The 17,835-nt window shown below is 40.4% G+C and overlaps 1 protein-coding gene across 1 annotated transcript in view; it reads left to right on the top strand.

Annotated features, from left to right (window-relative positions):
- The window catches only part of pak1 (p21 protein (Cdc42/Rac)-activated kinase 1), a 59,719-nt gene extending 42,094 nt beyond the window's left edge, over positions 1-17,625 (top strand). The window contains 10 exon segments of the mRNA XM_073493874.1: positions 2,013-2,120; positions 2,122-2,248; positions 6,353-6,416; positions 6,644-6,692; positions 8,558-8,670; positions 10,619-10,736; positions 11,505-11,604; positions 13,114-13,310; positions 13,995-14,132; positions 15,209-17,625. Of these exon segments, the coding sequence (XP_073349975.1) occupies positions 2,013-2,120; positions 2,122-2,248; positions 6,353-6,416; positions 6,644-6,692; positions 8,558-8,670; positions 10,619-10,736; positions 11,505-11,604; positions 13,114-13,310; positions 13,995-14,132; positions 15,209-15,295 (1,101 nt within the window). The 3' untranslated portion in view covers positions 15,296-17,625.
- Positions 17,626-17,835: the final 210 nt, after the last annotated feature.

The following is a 17,835-nucleotide window of genomic DNA, read 5'->3' as shown; positions in this document are numbered from 1 at the left end:
GTATGTTGGTGGGGTTTTTTTTTTGGCAGATTTCTGATAAAATATGTTAATTTAGAAATGTACTTCTGGGCTCTGATGCCCAATAACAGTAAAGTATACCTGAATCTGAAAAGAAACTTGTAGTGTTAATTACATAATAAATGTAGTCGAGTAAAAAGTTTAATATTTCCCTCCAAAATTTAGTGGAAGTTCACGGACTCACATTCAATCACTAGGTATTCTAGATTCTGTCACTAAGACTTTCATTTTTACTGCATATAGAGTAGTAATTGGTCTCCTTGTTTACTAATAATCAGTAAAAAACACGAGTTGATCCTTAGTTATTAATATGAGGCCGAGACATCGATACATCATCTACATCACAATCTCCTCTTTAAATGGAACAACTAAGAAGAACACATGAAAGTGTGCTGACTTCAACAACAACTCAAAAGTTGTCTCGAGTCTCACGGATGATTGGTTGACACTTTTAGTGATTTACTCCTAAAAGCTGAGACAAAGGTGCACAAAAGGGACAGGTAGGCAATAATAATGCTAATATTTATGGAAGAATGAAAGAAAACCTGAAACTAAATTTAGAGCCAGAAGCTCACTACAGAGTTTACTGTGAAAGCAGCCATATCACAATTAGTTTGCAACTGTCCATGTTAACGTTTATCTTAATAATTACTCATAATTAACGTGACTGTACTTGACAGCTGACAGTACAGAACAACAACAACGGCCTTAAACCCCGGATGTCTCCATTTTACTAGCTGTATAGTTCACACGTTAGACTTTTCTCCACAAACAAACAAATGTTTACTTAATCATGTACAGTCTGTACACACACACACACACACACACACACACACACACACACACACACACTCATTAGATTTCTCTCACTCATTAATCTTTAAATGGTCCTGTGTCCTGCCTCACCTCGGCTCTATTATAAGACCCCAGGGACGTGTGTGTGTGTGTGCGTGTGTGTGTGTGTGTGTGTTTGTGTGTGTGTATGCACATGTTTATATGTGTGTGTGACAGTCACAAGGGAAGCAGAGGATTTTTATTTAGACCGCTTACTAAGAAGCTTTCTGTTTTCTGTGAGGTTAAGTCAGCACCACAGACACACACACACACACACACACACACACACACACACACACACACACACACACACACACACACACACACATACACATATACACACACACACACACTTTTTTCCTCACAGACTGATTTATACTCAATTGCAAGTTTATTAGGTACACCGAGCTACAACGTTCCTGCAGTAAATCCTGCTTCATTAAAGGTCCATGTTGTAAGACTTGTCAAATACTGACACTTTGGGACGGAGGCCGACTCGACCTACAATCTCAAAGTGTCAGTATTTGACGAGTCGGGAATGAGTATTTTGTCTTTATAGCCTTCATCCCTTGCACACACACACACACACACACACACACACGCACACACACACACACACACACACACACACACACACACACACACACACACACACACACACACACTGTTTGTCACATTAACACTTCACAAATTCCTTTTTTATGTCCTTTGCTTTCACACGCTCACTGTCACACACACACACACACACACACACACACACAAACACACATTGTTCCTCCTCTGTCAGACAGGTCGGCGGTTGAGAGGCTGCTTCCATGGCGCCACCAACGTTTCCATGGTGACGAGTCTAGTGCACCTGACTGGAGCTCCCACGACCAGACACACACACACACACACACGATGGTCTCTCTCTGTTGTTATTCGTCTTTTCATGCCGACGTTCTGAAAGCGGAGCAGGCCTCAAACACCTCACAGCTCACTTGAAGCACTTGGTTTTGATTTATCTACACATAAACTTGATGGTTTAAGACTAATTGTTCTAACAGTTAGCACAAGATGCATATACGAATACTTTTAACATGTCATAGAATTGTCAATAAAAATAAACGAGTGAAGTAATATTTTCTTGATCGTTTTAAACTGTGTTGTCATTCTTTTAGATATACACTCGCTCAGTGATCGAGCCCCTCCCTCCTCCTCCCACCAAAGATGCTGCGACCTCCCCCATCTCCCCGCCGACAGCTGCTGCAGCTGCCGTCACCCCCGCCCCCCCCTGCAGAAGGAGCTCCCAGCAGCCCTCCAAGTGCGAGCCCCGCCCCCGGGCCTTCTGTGCCCCGCCCCCAAGACAAAACCAGGAAGAAGAAGATGTCGGATGAGGAGATCCTGGAGAAACTACGTAAGACTTGTTTATACATGCAAATATATTTTTTTAGTATACTTTTTACATTATTATACACATTTAAATCACATGAACTATTTCAGACACACACACTGGCTGAACAAAACTATATGGCTGACAGTATGTGGACACCCCAGTCCACAGTGTGATCTTTTGACCCGAGGCTGTTTTACATGGTTTGGGCATATCTTAATGCTGCTGTGACAGTGCCTCCATGCAAAAAGCAGCTCCATAAAGAAATGGTTTTCCCCGTTTGGTGTGGACGAAGGTGAATGGCCACATAGAGGACATATGCATGGTGCAAGGTTTAGGTGAGACTGACAGACAAGTGCACACACAAATACACCGACACTAGTCCACTAAATTGGTGTCACTCAAAGGATGCAGACAGTATATGATGATGATCGGCACCAGTTACATTATAGTTTCAGACAACAATTTAGTGAGCGGTTCGAAAACTCCTTTTCTGATAAAAAGAGAATCTGAAGCCCTGCCTGGATTTTGTTTGTATGAATAATTCGGGCTATCATGACTCTCAAAATTCCATTTGTTTGTTTTTACAGCGTTATGCTACTGTTACACAGTTCGGTTTCTCAAAGCTGTCCTGAGTAAACCCTCTTCCCAAACAAATCAATAAAGGATCGCTGAACAAGGAAAATAAACCCAACATCTGAGACGCTCAGACGCGCACACATGAAGTGTCTGAAAGTGCAGCTGCAGGCTAATGCTAAGCTAGCTGTGTTGTCTCTGATGTGGGTTTTGTATACTCTGGATGCACACAAGTAGGCGGGGTGGAGAGAGAAAAAAACTGGGAGAAAAAACTATCCTGCTTTTAAATTTGATAATCAAAACTGAAAGTGTATTTCAATTGATTTTTGGTATTGAATAGAAATGCTAACACCCCTAGAAATAATATTAGTATCAGCTGTAGAGAAGCAGTGACTTCACCTTGTTAAAGGTGAAGCTGGCGTCTGTTAGACTGAAGTCAAAGTCCAAGGTGCTCTGCTGATATATTAAAAGCCTTACGAGGACATGAGAAGATTAAAACCAATGAGCTGTGACCAGTTAGGAATCCACCAGGGTCATGATCAAAGTGCTTTTAATCATACAAAGTCAATTACATGCATTAACATTTTGTATTAACAAGACAGCGCCTGTACATACACGTCTTTCACAGGCTTTATTATATAATATGAGTGTTAATATGTCTGCAAAGTGAATACTGCTGCTGTGTGTACCTGCTGTAGTTCAGTGAGGACAGAGTCTCCGGGTGCTAATTTTAGCCTCGTTAGCACTTTGAGTTTTGACAGGCTGTTTCATCACATTGCATTCATGTGCAAACTCAGGGTTTGGATTTATTTTAAGCTCAAGTCAGGTCAGTGGTGATTTCAGCACAAACCAGATTTTTTACAGTGAACAGTATTTTATTATATTTTTAACAAATACAACTCAGAAAACATAGTTCACTACAGTAAGACAACACTTAATATAAAATGTGAACAGCCTCTTTGTGATACAGATATTCTTTCTTGTGAATTTGGTTTATAGTTTGTTGAGTATTTTACCAATTACATAAACCACGCACATAATACTGTGCCAGTTCTTACTTTAGGCCTCCACATCATGATGAAAACAATGATTTTACAGCGAGGAGTGTTTGCCAGAGTTCGTGAGGCTCTGTGAAAGATGTTACATAACGTTATCACTTCTAACAAAAGAAACCGCCTGCAGTGTCTCGCTGTGTTCAAACGATCCTGTTAAAAACTTTATTGAAGTGTTAATGTTCCGTCACGTTTCTCAACATGGCGGCCTGGCTGCTGTGTTGACTGATGCTGCCACAGCTAACAGATGCTCAGCGAAGATGATCTCAGAAATTAACCACAGATATAAAAGTAATTGCATTGTGGTTTGTTGAACAGAAACCCACAGGCTTTCCTCTTGAAGCTCTCCTCCACCAACTACAGCATTTAACATGGACAATTCAAACAAGCTTCCCACACAGAGGCTTTGTCTGTGAAAGTATTTCTTTTTACCTCAATTTAATGTTGTTAAATGATAATATTCCTTATTTTAAATTAGAATGAAGTATTAACATTAATCTGACATGAAAAACAAAGTCCAGAATACACAGCAGGCTAAAGAACACAATGTGTTTGGTATTCATCCAACATGTCTTACAAACTCTTTTACTTTCTGGTGATTTTATAGCAATATCTTGCTTATTTAAACAATCATTAAAAGGGTCCAAATTTTATTAGAACATCCATGATTTTTACATCATGTCCTAAAGTTGTTAAAGGAACAAATTCTCCCCAAAAATTTAATTGAGTCATTCTCTACTCACCCCCATGCTGATGGAGAGTCAGGTGAAGTTTCGTAGTCCACAAAACATTTCTGGAGCTTCACAGCAAAACAACGTTGCAGCATTCTCCTAAACAACTGAAGTAGCTGGCAACTCCAAATAAAATTGCTCAATACAGTTTATCTCACATAATCCAAGCCCAGAGATCCAAACATTTATTTGAAGAGGTGTTGTTTAAAGGTTTTTTTTAGCTGCAATCTTCACTGTAGCTGCTAAGCTGAAAGTGTTAGCGGGTACCCCGTCTGAAGTGTGTGCACAAGCTTGAAGAGTCGCACAGATGGTGTCAATATCATCTTTTCAAATCATTTTGGGATCTCAGGGCTTCTTGAGACTTGGATTATGCAAGGTGAGCTGTATGGAGCTGCAAGTCTCCAGCTACTTCAGTTGTTTAGCAGAATGCTGCAACGCTGTTTCACTGTGAAGATCCAGAAATGTTTTGTGGACTACGAAACTTCACCTGACTTTCCATCATCATGGAGGTGAGGAGATAATGACTGAATTTTCATTTTTGGGTAAACCTTTCCCTTAAAAGCATTTTACACCATGTACCACAGTATACTTGACCTCGATTTACAGTTTTGAAATAATGATGAATAAGATAACAGGTTAAATATGAGTTTAAGTAAAAACTATTAGTTTCTCAGTGGTAAAGAAATGAGTTATAATTAGAGAGAAGTGAGAAAATAATTAAAATAATTTTGTGTGGAAGAATATCTGCTGAAAAGTTGTCCCTCAGATCGATCAGTCTCAAAATATATTGCCAAATCCTTTTTACTCAAATCAAGTATAAATTCCCATAATTAAAGGGTGTTTATGTATTTTTTTTACAAGTGTCTATACTTAAAACTCCTCCCTTCATGAAATGTGTTGTTGTGTATTTGTAACCGGTGAATAAACGCCTGTATATTTTTTAAATCATGCCCCACGCCTGTCCAGATGTGCTCAGATCTCCCTCTGCTGGTAAGACCAGGATACTGCCTGTCCGTCTCTCTGACTGACAGACCCGATATCCTCTGTCCCCGCCCCCACTGTCCAATCCTCACGTCTGATTGGTCGTCCTCTCTCTTTCCATCATCCAGTCTCCTGCGGTTACAGAGTGACTCCAAGTTTTGTCCTCTAATCATTTTCCTCCTGTGGACTCTGATTACTGCAGACTGAGCTGCTGCAGCTCTTCTTTCCTTCTCGATTCTTTCTTTCCATCACGTCTTTGTTTCTTTCTGTTACTGATTCTTTCCTTTTTTCTGGTTTTATTTTAGCCCTTCTTTCCTTCTCGATTTTTTTCCTTCCTCATGTCATTATTTCCTCTCGATCCCTCCCTTTCTCACTTCATTCTTTGTTTCCTGTCTTTCTTTCTTTCTTCCTCTTTATCACCTTTTCCTTCCTGAACTGACTGTTATTATACATTTTTATGAATTTCTTTACATCTCCATTGGCGTTTTTTCTGACATGTTTAGTTTTAGTCATCCCTCGTTCCTTCTCTCCATCTTCTCTTCTCTCAGCTCTTTCTCCCAGTCAGCATGCTGCATTGACCTGAGTGTGATCCACATAAAGCAGAATTTGGATGGATAGAAAGACAGCTGACTCTTCTATCCATTCAGATTCAGTGGTACTGTAAAATCAGCTGTGGATTAAAGGGCAGGATTTTGTTCATCTTGCTCTCTAGCAGATCCATACACGTTACTGTTCCGTTTGATCAATCAATAAGTTCTTGCTTTGTTGTCTTTCTTTCTTTAACTCAGGGACGATTGTAAGTGTTGGAGACCCCAAGAAGAAATATACACGCTTTGAGAAGATCGGACAGGGGTAAGTCATTAATCCATCATGTACATCAAGTCTCCTGAGATTGATCCTGGTTCAGTTTCAGTTGTTCTTCATATTCACATTGTTATTCATATGGTGACTCTGTGTTAAAACCTGCAAATATTCGTGGTGTTTCCTCAAGTAAGAAACAAAAGAAGTTTCCATCTCAACGGAGAAATGATGACATACTTTATAAAGTTTAACTGGACCTCTCTGCTGTCTGTTTTCAGAGCGTCTGGGACTGTGTACACAGCTATAGACATCGCTACAGGACAGGAGGTAGGTTTCCTTTATCATCCTCCAGATTTCTGTTCTCCTTCATACATTTCTCTCTTCTTGATCCTCCTTCAGTTTACAGCTAGCCTCGCCAATTGGTTACAAAGGGAGTACTAATAGTGCTAAGAAGACATGCTGGTAAAACTGGAGAATAATAGTTACAACAAGAGTCTACATGCTAGCAGCTCTCTGAGGCTGTACACAAAATATGTATGTGCAGAGTCCGAGCAATGAATGCGAAACAGCCTTCTACTGTCAAAGTGTGGGCCTAACGAGCATGATTTGTGACATCACATGTAGTTTTGAAGCCAATCCTGGTCGAATATTCAGCAAACACAAGTGTGAAGTGAATACTTGAAGCCTCCAGCGCACACTGATCAATAAAGTCAGTAGGATTCATCGTCTGAGGACTGAGAATGTTTTAGCCGATCCACCCAACACATAATTCACAAAAAAAAACACATCCATCCATCCATTTATACATACATGAATATATAAAAAATCTGACAAATCAAATATTGTGCTTTCAACTCTTCTGAAGATCCATGATGAATTTACCAACACAGGAAAACATGAATTATTATTAATACCTTTTATTTAAACTTCGACATTCAGGACTTAATTTAACAGACACAGACAGACAAACAGAGACATCAATAAATATCTAGAATTTTCCCATCTAACAACACATCAGATAACATAATTGATGAGGCTACTGCAAACGCCTGTAGCGCCGCCATGTTGGACGTCTGTCCGACCAAAATCACCAGAAACACCAGATAGAGATCTGAAGATCATTGAAGGTTTCAGTTTAAAATGCCATAAAGTATACAAAATAGATTAAAAAACAATTCAGTTACAGATAGAAGCTGAATAGTTTATGATTATTGATTTTAAATTTACAAAGAAGTGGCATCAAATTGTTGATTTTAAGAGTGCTTTGTAAAGATAATACTTGTTTTTTATTTGTTTGTTTTTTTTACTCAAACTTAATTAACAAATAAACTTAATAAACTCTGAAAGGTTGAAAAGGAATCAAGTTAAACATCCTGAAGTCAAAGAGGAAGTAGAGGAGAAATAAAGTTCACTGGGACGATAAAGATGACTCCACACAAAGTGTTCAGCCTGTTTGATTGTGAGCTGAAAGGCCAGAATAGAATAGCAACTTTAAAGTAAAATGAAGTTAAATCATGATACAGAAGTGGATTTAAAATCAATTTCCAAAGCTAAGAAAGACGAAATGGTTTAAATTGCAAATCTCGGGGGAAATAAAGTTCAAACTGAAAGCATTTAATGAAGAGCGGTTAGGAAAGATGGTAGAGTGAGAGGAAGGTAGGTTCATCCAGGGCGTCAGTCGTTATTCAGGTAAAATGAAGTAAAGAAGAGAAGCACAGAGACTTGATGGAAGAGAACAGTGAGTTTCCACACTGAGAAAAGTAACTGGATTTACGTCTGTCTTCAATAGCTCAGGCTTCGAGGTTAATTTTAAAGGAGCTCAGTTCGTCTGACAGCTAATCCTCCTCAGTTTCACTCTCTGAGGATTAGTCTGTGGGCTCAGTTTTGAATGTCTGTCAGGCTGCGCTGCCTAACAACCTTTTACTGCCATTTGATTTAGATATTTCCCCCCACACCGCTTCTCCGTCTGCCTGTCTGTTGTCTGTCTTCAGTTTCTTACCATTTTCTTTTTCATCCTCTTGTCTTCGTTTATTCTGTCACATTATCTTTTCTTCTAATAAACCTCTGTCTTTCTTTTATTGTACTTTTCCCCATTTTCTCCAGCCTCTCTTTCTTTCAATTCAGTATGATTTATTTGCTTGAATCTGAGTCCGAGCTTCTGTGAAAAGTCAAAATTTTGTCTTTTGTCTCAGGTCGCCATTAAACAGATGAACCTGCAGCAGCAGCCGAAGAAGGAGCTGATCATCAACGAGATTCTGGTGATGAGGGAAAATAAGAACCCCAACATCGTCAACTACCTGGACAGGTTAGACACACACACACACACACACACACACACTCGGCCACCATAGCATAAATACGGCTTTCTTTGTGTGAGCTGGCTCGACAAAACCTCAAACCCCAGTCAGAGAAAACCGGTACCATGACGATGGTTATCAAGGCTGGAAGGAAATGACCAAGTGTGTAAATTAATGATATAATAATTTTACCACTCTAAATGCTTACAGTTTATTTCTAACGTGACAACTGCACATTATACACTAAAAACTGTGTTTAGGTCTGACACTATCCCATAAGTAACAGTACGTGGAAATCTCTTCAGTTTTAGGACAAATCAAAGTGAAATTCACATCACCAAAATTGTTTGGTTTTTCAGGAAATAAGTTGGAACGTCATGTTGTCACTTCTGTTCAGGAGGTGGGGTTGACCCTGTTGCTATGGATGACATCGTATTTCATGAGTGAACCTACTCACTGTGTCTATAGTGATTGGTTGACAGGTGACCGCTGTGTGTATTCATCAGTACTCAGGATACACAGGCAGGGGGGAAACATTTGAACAGCTCTGTCAGCAGAAAAAAACCTTCCTGTAGACTGCTGCTAAAAGTTTGAGGATTATATTTAGTTTTGGCAGGTTCCCACTCAGCTGAGATCCTTCTGTTAATGTTGCTGTTCTGACTAAAATGAATAATGACTGCAGCAAAAATGTGAAACAAAAACACAATCTGCTGTAAAACGAGCCAAAATGTGAAGTTCCCAAACTTTCCCTGGAAACACGTTACGACTCAACCGTGATGAGAGGCCATCCAGTTCAGTGTGGCTGTTGCCATGCCAACCCGGTGGACATGTAGGAGGGGGGCGGGTGTCTGGTTTCCGTAGTTACCTGTTTGTCGTCAGAGACATTGAGGAGCACATGCAAGACTGTAAAGTTGTCATCCCCATGGAAACAACATTTTCACCGTCTCTGATTTACTGTGTGTGTGTGTGTGTGTGTGTGTATTTTAGAGGATTAACAAAAGAATGCATTTTGTCTCTTTTTATTCTTTTAAATGTTGTTGTTGACTCTGTGTCCCAAAATCATCAAGTACTTTTTGTATTTATCTCCATTTATTTATTTCATATTTTGTTCATTATTCCGAAGTTAAATGGGGAATAAATGTGGTCCATGACGCACTAAACTGAATAATAAAAACAGCCAGCGTTGTGTTTCCCCCATTCCCAATTTTACTGTACATTAGCCATAAGCTAGTGAGCAAGGCACAAACTGAGGGTGTCTGTGTGTTTAAATTAAAGGTCATCTCTGAGTGAACTCAGCACTCAGCACAGACTCTGGTTCTCTCTCCTCTTCTTCCCCTCTCCTCTCTGTAATGTTACGTTCATGAAGTAAAGTCCATTTCCCCTCCAGCTCCAGTCAGCAGTCGACATTACAGAACAGAAACACCCGACAGTGGAGGTCACCTCCGGATCACTGCTGCAGTCAGGTTGATAAACAGGAGTGAAGATAAATCCTCTTTTTAATCCCAAAAGTTAAAAAGTAGTCTCTGAGCTTTGAGCAGAATCAGACTCCAGAGGTTCTGGCTCTGCACCAACTCTCTCCTCCAGAACTGGCTGGCTCTGAGCAGCTGTTCTGTTTCTGTCTCTGACCGGCCCTCCCCACACAACATTTGGCAAACGTCTTATATTTTGTTTTGATTGAGAGAGACCCCTAGTGGCAGAAATTACATATTGTTCTTTTAACAGAAAGGCCGACCAATAAAACTGACAAACTGTTGAAATGAATAATCGCATTTAAAAATTTGAGCAGTAACTCACAAAATACTCTTAAATTATATATATTTTATTTTAGTTAAATATAGTGAGTCCCCTCTGATTCTCAAACATTTTGTCTCTTCTAAGGTCTGACAAAAAGAGTTTCAAATACTAGTCGTGTCATTAACATAAATACCTGCATATGTTGATGTCTTGTTTCCATAGTTACCTGGTGGGTGATGAGCTGTGGGTGGTGATGGAGTACCTGGCTGGAGGTTCGTTAACTGATGTTGTAACAGAAACCTGCATGGATGAAGCTCAGATAGCTGCTGTCTGCAGAGAGGTAAGACATGAAACATTCACTCTGACAGCATCTCAGTCTCTCTCCCGCTCTCTCTGGACCTGGATCATCTCCTAAAATTCATGGATTATTCAGAGTTTGGGATGTCCCAGAAAAACAGACACTTACTTTGTTGGCTTTAAAGAAGCCGGTGGTGTTTTAAAGGAGCCGGTGGTGTTTTAAAGGAGCCGGTGGTGTTTTAAAGAAGCCGGTGGTGTTTTAAAGGAGCCGGTGGTGTTTTAAAGAAGCCGGTGGTGTTTTAAAGGAGCCGGTGGTGTTTTAAGGGAGCCGGTGGTGTTTTAAGGGAGCCGGTGGTGTTGAGGGCTACAGAGCCAAGTATAAAAAAATAATTAAGAGAGTATCCTGCTCCACATATATAGTCTCTCAAGCCTCATGTTCATTTAGATTGAGCCACAGTCTATTTCTTTTCATTGTCAAGGGATATCTATGAAACAAGAAACATAACGCAACCTTATACATCCAGAGAGGAAGAGGTAAAGGTAAAAACTAATGATAGTAAAATTTGGCTTTATTCATTTGCTTTCATCTTACACTGAGATATTTAGATACCCAGGAGGATACAATAAGGAGACAATAATCAAAATGTACATTATCGTGATAATATCAGGTCTCAGAGCTTTGTCACACTGCACCCATTTACCCAGCAGTCTCTCTCTCTCTCTCGCTCTCTCTCTCTGTCTTACTGTCTCTCTCTGTCTTACTGTCTCTCTGTCATAAATTTTTTTTCCCTTTGTCTCTATCTCTCTCCAGTGTCTCCAGGCGTTGGAGTTCCTCCACTCGAACCAGGTCATCCATCGAGACATCAAGAGCGACAACATCCTGCTGGGCATGGACGGCTCCGTCAAACTCAGTCAGTCCACATCAGCTGACATCGTGTCGTAGAGTGCTGCAGGGATGACGTATTTTTGTAGGCTAACCTAGAAGCTAGCAACACCCTGGTTCACTCAACAAAAAGCCTATGTGATTTTTTTATTGGAATTGAATTTGAATAAGCTCTGTGGCTAACAGGAGTTTGTGATACTTACACGTGTTGTTCAGCAAGATAATCCTCACAGATGAACACCACTTTTATGATTTTTGAAGCTTAATACAATCATCAGAAGTAAAAGGCTAATTTTAGGCTATAAACAAACAACATTGCGATCGCATGAATTCAACGTCACCACCACTAAGCTTCCTACTACACTATATTTAACACACTTATTGATAAATCTACAAGTATAAACACAACGAGGCTGTAAAGAGAGACTAGTGAGTAGATGAGTCTCTGTTCTTGGTGCGATGATGTTCAACCTCCCCAACAACCTCTGTAGCCTCATTTAGCCACTTCAACTCAACTCAACTTTATTTATATAGCACCTTTCAAAACTTTGTTACAGAGTGCTTTACAACAAAAAAAATTAAAAAATAATAAAAGAAGGCAGAGTAACACAGTACGTTTATATAAAAAAAATAGAAAGACCGAGTCAAAGGCTGACTAGAAATGATTATATGATTTTTTTTAGGTATTGACTGACATTATATCCTAGAACAAAACATGAAAATCTTTTAAGGTTGTGTTAATCACAGACTTTATTTCAGGCATTTATCGAAAAATACAAAAAATAAAGATTGACCTCCAGAAGAGGGAACCAGACATGCAGAAATGCTAACTCATTTCTGGGTTTTAACTCAGTCCTGCAGCACTCATTCTGTCAATTATTCATTCATTGTATTTAACACTACTTTAGTTACTGTAATGTTTTAGTATGGCGTCTTGCTTTGTGGCTGTTGGACCAGCAGAGGGAGCTCTGACACTGTTGGAGCCTGTATTGACGTTTAGTCTATTCAACCACTGTGATGTCAGAGGCCATAGAGGAAATGTTTCCATCAGGCATCAGCAATTATGTTCAACAAAGTGTTTTTTCAGCGATGTTCGATGGAGGACGAAGCAACATTTACAGATGCTGTGAAAATGTTTTGATGGATTCATTAAAGCGCAGATTTCATTTTTCCTGTTAGTATGTGAGAGATAATAGTCACATGACTCATATATTTGACTTTATACTGAGTTACACTCCAGGAAATTATATTTTATCCACACAATGACTTCCTTTACTTACTCCTGAATGAAAGTACAATGGTTGTTGTCCTCTTAAATGTAAATGATCATTTAGTTGTGCCACTTGCCTGTGTTTAAGATGTATCTTTGACTGTCAGTAGATGATAAAATGTTATAGTTAATGGCATTTACCTGAGTCTTTATATTGTTACAGTAGATTTGTGAAACATCATGTCGAGGCTTGATTCAAACAATATCGATGTGTTCATCTGAACATTGTGATCACATGGCTGACTCTGTCCTCTCTCCTCCTCCCAGCTGACTTTGGGTTCTGCGCTCAGATCACTCCAGAGCAGAGCAAACGCAGCACCATGGTCGGGACTCCGTACTGGATGGCTCCAGAGGTCGTGACCCGTAAAGCCTACGGCCCCAAAGTGGACATCTGGTCCCTGGGCATCATGGCCATCGAGATGGTGGAGGGGGAGCCGCCTTACCTGAATGAAAATCCTCTCAGGGTGAGGTTCTGCGAGTGCATTTACTGAAGGCTAAAGAGAACTGATGAGCACAGCATTTTTATTCCTCTGAATATGATCAAAAACAGTTTGACATTAAATACCACAAATGCATTTATTACATGAAGCATTAACCAGAATTCTGCCACCACAAAGTTACTACGGGAAACCTACACAAATCAAAATAACTCGAACACAACAAAAGGCTTCGTGTTGGTCGGGCTCTCCGTTCTGCTGTCTCTATCTTTATGGACATGAAGCCTCAAATCAGCTTGGGTGCTCTCTCCTTTCACCGATCAGGCTCTGAGGAGAGAAGGAGATATTTTAGAGCAGTGGACAACAAAAGAAAGGGCGAGGAAACATCTCACATAAAACTTGGACTTGGGTAAACTTTCCCAACAGGACTGAAAGTGTTTATCTTTAAAAAGTCTGTTTCCAGGAACAGAAGGAGAAATTGGGAATCTTTAGGACTGGTGCATCTTATAATAGCAGTGTTTCTCTGTAAATATCCACAGTACCTTAAGTCCTAAACACTGAATGGCTGCTTCAGTGTCATTCTTAAAACCACCACTGGATGGCACCAAAGTAACTCCGCTACACATAGTGCTTATGAGATGTGTTTGAGTACTTACTGTACACGGGCTCCACGGGATGTTGACGAACATGTTGCTCGTGTTTGTTGCTTAGGCGCTGTATCTCATAGCAACCAATGGGACGCCGGAGCTGCAGAACCCAGAGAAACTGACGACGACGTTCAGAGACTTCCTGAACAGATGTCTGGAGATGGACGTGGAGAAGAGAGGCTCGGCCAAAGAGCTGCTGCAGGTACAGTACACTGTGTGCATACAATACACTGAAATACTGAAGTCAAGTACAAGTACCTCAAATACGTACTTTAGTACTGTGCTGAGTTGCATTTCACCACAGGATAGTGAGACAGACCCATTTTTTAAATTCATAACATCTTGTGTCTCTTATCTTTATACTGTATCTGAGGTCTTCTTATTGTTTCGGGTTGGTGACGACACAAATGGTATGAAAATCCTTTCACACTCGACAAACAATAAATACTCAGTCTGTCTCGAGCGGCCTTCAGAGGTGGTCTGAGAAATAAAAGTTAGATCCCCGCTAGGTGTTTCTTTGAGGTTCAGCTGTCCTCTCACAGACAGGAAGACAGACAGGCAGTGGTGTGGGTGTCGAGATGTGGAGGTGGAGGTGTAACTGAGCAGCAACATGAGTTGTGTAACTGTACGATGACTCAGAGCTCCAAGGTGAAACTGAGACTTGTTTAAGACGTAATTCACTTTATTGGAGTGTGTCTACGTGGTGAGTCCTCTGCAGTGAGGCTTACACAAGTTCATTACACAACAGAATATAATAATGAATATATAAACTCAGATACTGTACAGGTCCATTAATGTGTACACAAACAGAGTGAATTGTGTTTATAGACTGAAGACAGTAAACATTATCACATGTGAAGTGTTGTAGGACACCATGATTGAACACTAACATTATGAATACAAGTGTATATTGAAGTGAGTGTATTGTTTGTTTTAGTGTCTATACTTTGTCTGTTTTTGCAAAGTAATCTAAAATATGTTTTTCTTTCTTTCCTCCACCTCAATCCTTCCTTCACTCCTTCCACCACACTGCCTTTGCTTTCCTTTCTCCTCCTCCCTGTTTCTCCTCTTCCTCCTTTTCCTTTCCCATCTTCTCTTCTCCTCCCTGGACCTCTCCCTCCCCTCCTCTTCTCTCCTCCTCTTCCTCTCTTCCTTTGTTACCCTCCTCTTCTCTCTATTCCTCTCTCCCCTCCTATCTTGTCTTCCTCTGCTCTCCCCTTTTCCTCCTTTCTTCCTCCCCTCCTCCCTCTTCCTCCCCTCTTCCTTCTCCTCTCTCAGCATCAGTTCCTGAAGATGGCGAAGCCTCTCTCCAGTCTGACTCCTCTCATTGTGGCTGCCAAGGAGGCTGCCAAGAACAACCGCTAGCTTTGCACTCATTATTTTATCTGTCAATCTCTCTCTCTCTATCTCTCTCTCTCCCCTTTCTCTCCCTCTCTCTCTCTCCCTCTCTCTCTCTCTTTTCTTTCTTCTCTTTTTTTATTTTATTTCCAGTAGATGGGAGGGAAGTGATGGCTGCTGGTCGGGTTACAAAACCCTTTGAAGGGCCTACAGTTTTTCTCTCCCTTCTTCGTTTTCGTTTCTTCTTTGTTTTTGTATCCTCCACTGCCTGCTCCTTCATCCTGTGACCTTTGACCCCACGCTTGACCTCCCTCCCACCCCCACCCCCAGCCTCACCCTCACAGGGAGAAAGAAAGGCAGTTTCTTCCTGTAACTTCTTTTTCAACACTCCACTGGACTCAGACAGGAAGATCGGGGGCTGACTGTATGACATCATCGGTCGATCTGTGATCAAGTGATGTCACCGCTAATATGAGATGAAGAGAGTGTTACAACAGAGCCCAAAGACTCATGGGAGTTTGTTTTTTTAAATCAATTTTTGATTGTTTTCTACGTTTTTCTGTTAAAGCTCCGGACCACCCTCTGCTGCAGACTGTGTGTGTGTGTGTGTGTGTGTGTGTGTGTGTGTGTGTGTGTGTGTGTGTGTGTGTGTGTGTGTGTGTGTGTGTGTGTGTGTTGCATTTGTGTGTGTGTGTGTGTGTGTGTGTGTGTGTGTGTGTGTGTGCATTTGTGTGTGTGTTTTAAGGTCCTAGCTTCCTATCTTGCATTTGTGGATTTCAGTCTGACTTATTTCATCGTCCTCTATCAAAAAGTGCATTTGTTGATTTTCAGTTTATCACTCTGTGTGTTTGAGTGTGTGTGTGTGTGTGTGTGTGTGTGTTTGAGTGTGTGTGTTTTGGTCACAGGGGGGTGTCGAGATATTGATTAAGTTGATTGTAGCGTTACCTTCTGTAGTTTTTGACACGGAGCAGGTGAGGTTTGGTACGTTGTCGTGTCTGCAGTGTGAGTTGTGAGTTAGAGATTATTAATATTAATTATGAAAAGAAAATCGAGCCCAGAGCCGTAGATGGACCGTGTTTGGGAGATTTTCAGCCACTTTGGCTCCATGATGTCTTTCCAGGACGACTTGTGAACCAGTTTTTGAAAGCTCCAACTCCAAACGACACTCATGTCCTCCTTTAAAGCTAGTATGGTTTCAAAAAGTTAGATTTAAGCAAAAGCAGATTTTCTGCGTGCACAAATCCAAAGTCAGGTCAGGAAATCTAAACGCAATGTACAAGTCTGTACGTGACGAGGAAAAAAATGCCTAATTGACAGAATAGATGCTGATAATGTACGTTTATGTTGAAACTTTACGTTTCTTTGTGTCTAATTTTCAGTGTTATGTTGTGACATAAACCAGTTGGTTTGGGTTCGGCTTAAAATACCTGGTTCTGTTGCCACAAACACGGATGAAAAAAAATACCTTGATGTTGAACTGTTATCTCTCACCTAGCAGCAAGTCGGCTCATGTTAATATGCAACTTGTAGAAATGTTGATAAGGTACGTACAAAGGTACAAACTTACTTATCCATGGTTTGCTAAGACATAAAAAAAAAACTGGGCTGGTTTACCCGAAATCCATCTGCGGCTCTGGGCCTTCACCGTCTGCGGGCTCGACGCTGAGACTGTGAGGGAGAGAATGTGCATGTCAACCTTTTTTATACGGTACGTTTAACGTGGAGAAAAAAATAATACGTGAGTTGTGATAATGCTGAAACATAGACGTGACGATACATGAAGGATGCTTGTGTACGATAGAACGGATCGTATCTTAGTCCTGTTTTCAGAAGAATGGGACAAATAAATGCTGCGATGGTACAATGTTGTTGTTTTTTTCTGCCTGGTGGACTGCTGGAGCCCCGGGAACCCTCTGAACATAAGGTGTATATTTTACGTGAAAAGAGAGAAAAAAAACACGACAACAATGTTTCAGCCTTTGTTAACGGACTCACTGTTTTTTATAATTGATCACCTGTTTTTGATTCGGATACCAAGACTTTGAGTATTTGTTTTGGATTGTTTTTCTGCTGGATATCTTTTTCTTGTTGATAACAAACATCCTGTAACCGAGCAAGAGCCAAAGTTTCCATCAACAGCCACGGTTGCTCGCTCTACATTTAATCTTAAAATGAAAAAACCTGCAATGTAAATATCAACCAAACATTTCCAAAACATCTATTCAGAACAGTCAACATGATTTCTGCTTTTAGTTGTTTTTATTGTTTTTTTTAATGTAGTGTTAATGTACCTCTGGCCTTAAACTGTTTCAAAGGTGCAAGACTCCTTTAGTACCAGTCTGATGGCAACAATACATGGCAACATTTTGTGGCAACAGTGAATATTTTGTGGCTGCAGCTAACAATTATTTTGATTATTGATTAAGCTGCTGTTTACTTTCTTTGTTAATTGATTCATCTTTGTTTGTGCAACCCAACGCTCCAAACCCAAAGATATTCAGTTTACAATGATATGAGGTAAAGCAGAATGATTGACACGTCTGCTTTAAAAAGTAAACTATTAATTG

The sequence above is a fragment of the Pagrus major genome, chromosome 2 (assembly GCF_040436345.1).
Source record: "Pagrus major chromosome 2, Pma_NU_1.0".
NCBI classification, from domain to species: domain Eukaryota; kingdom Metazoa; phylum Chordata; class Actinopteri; order Spariformes; family Sparidae; genus Pagrus; species Pagrus major.
Note: the sequence above shows the minus strand (reverse complement) of the source record. Positions and strands in the feature narration are given on the sequence as shown.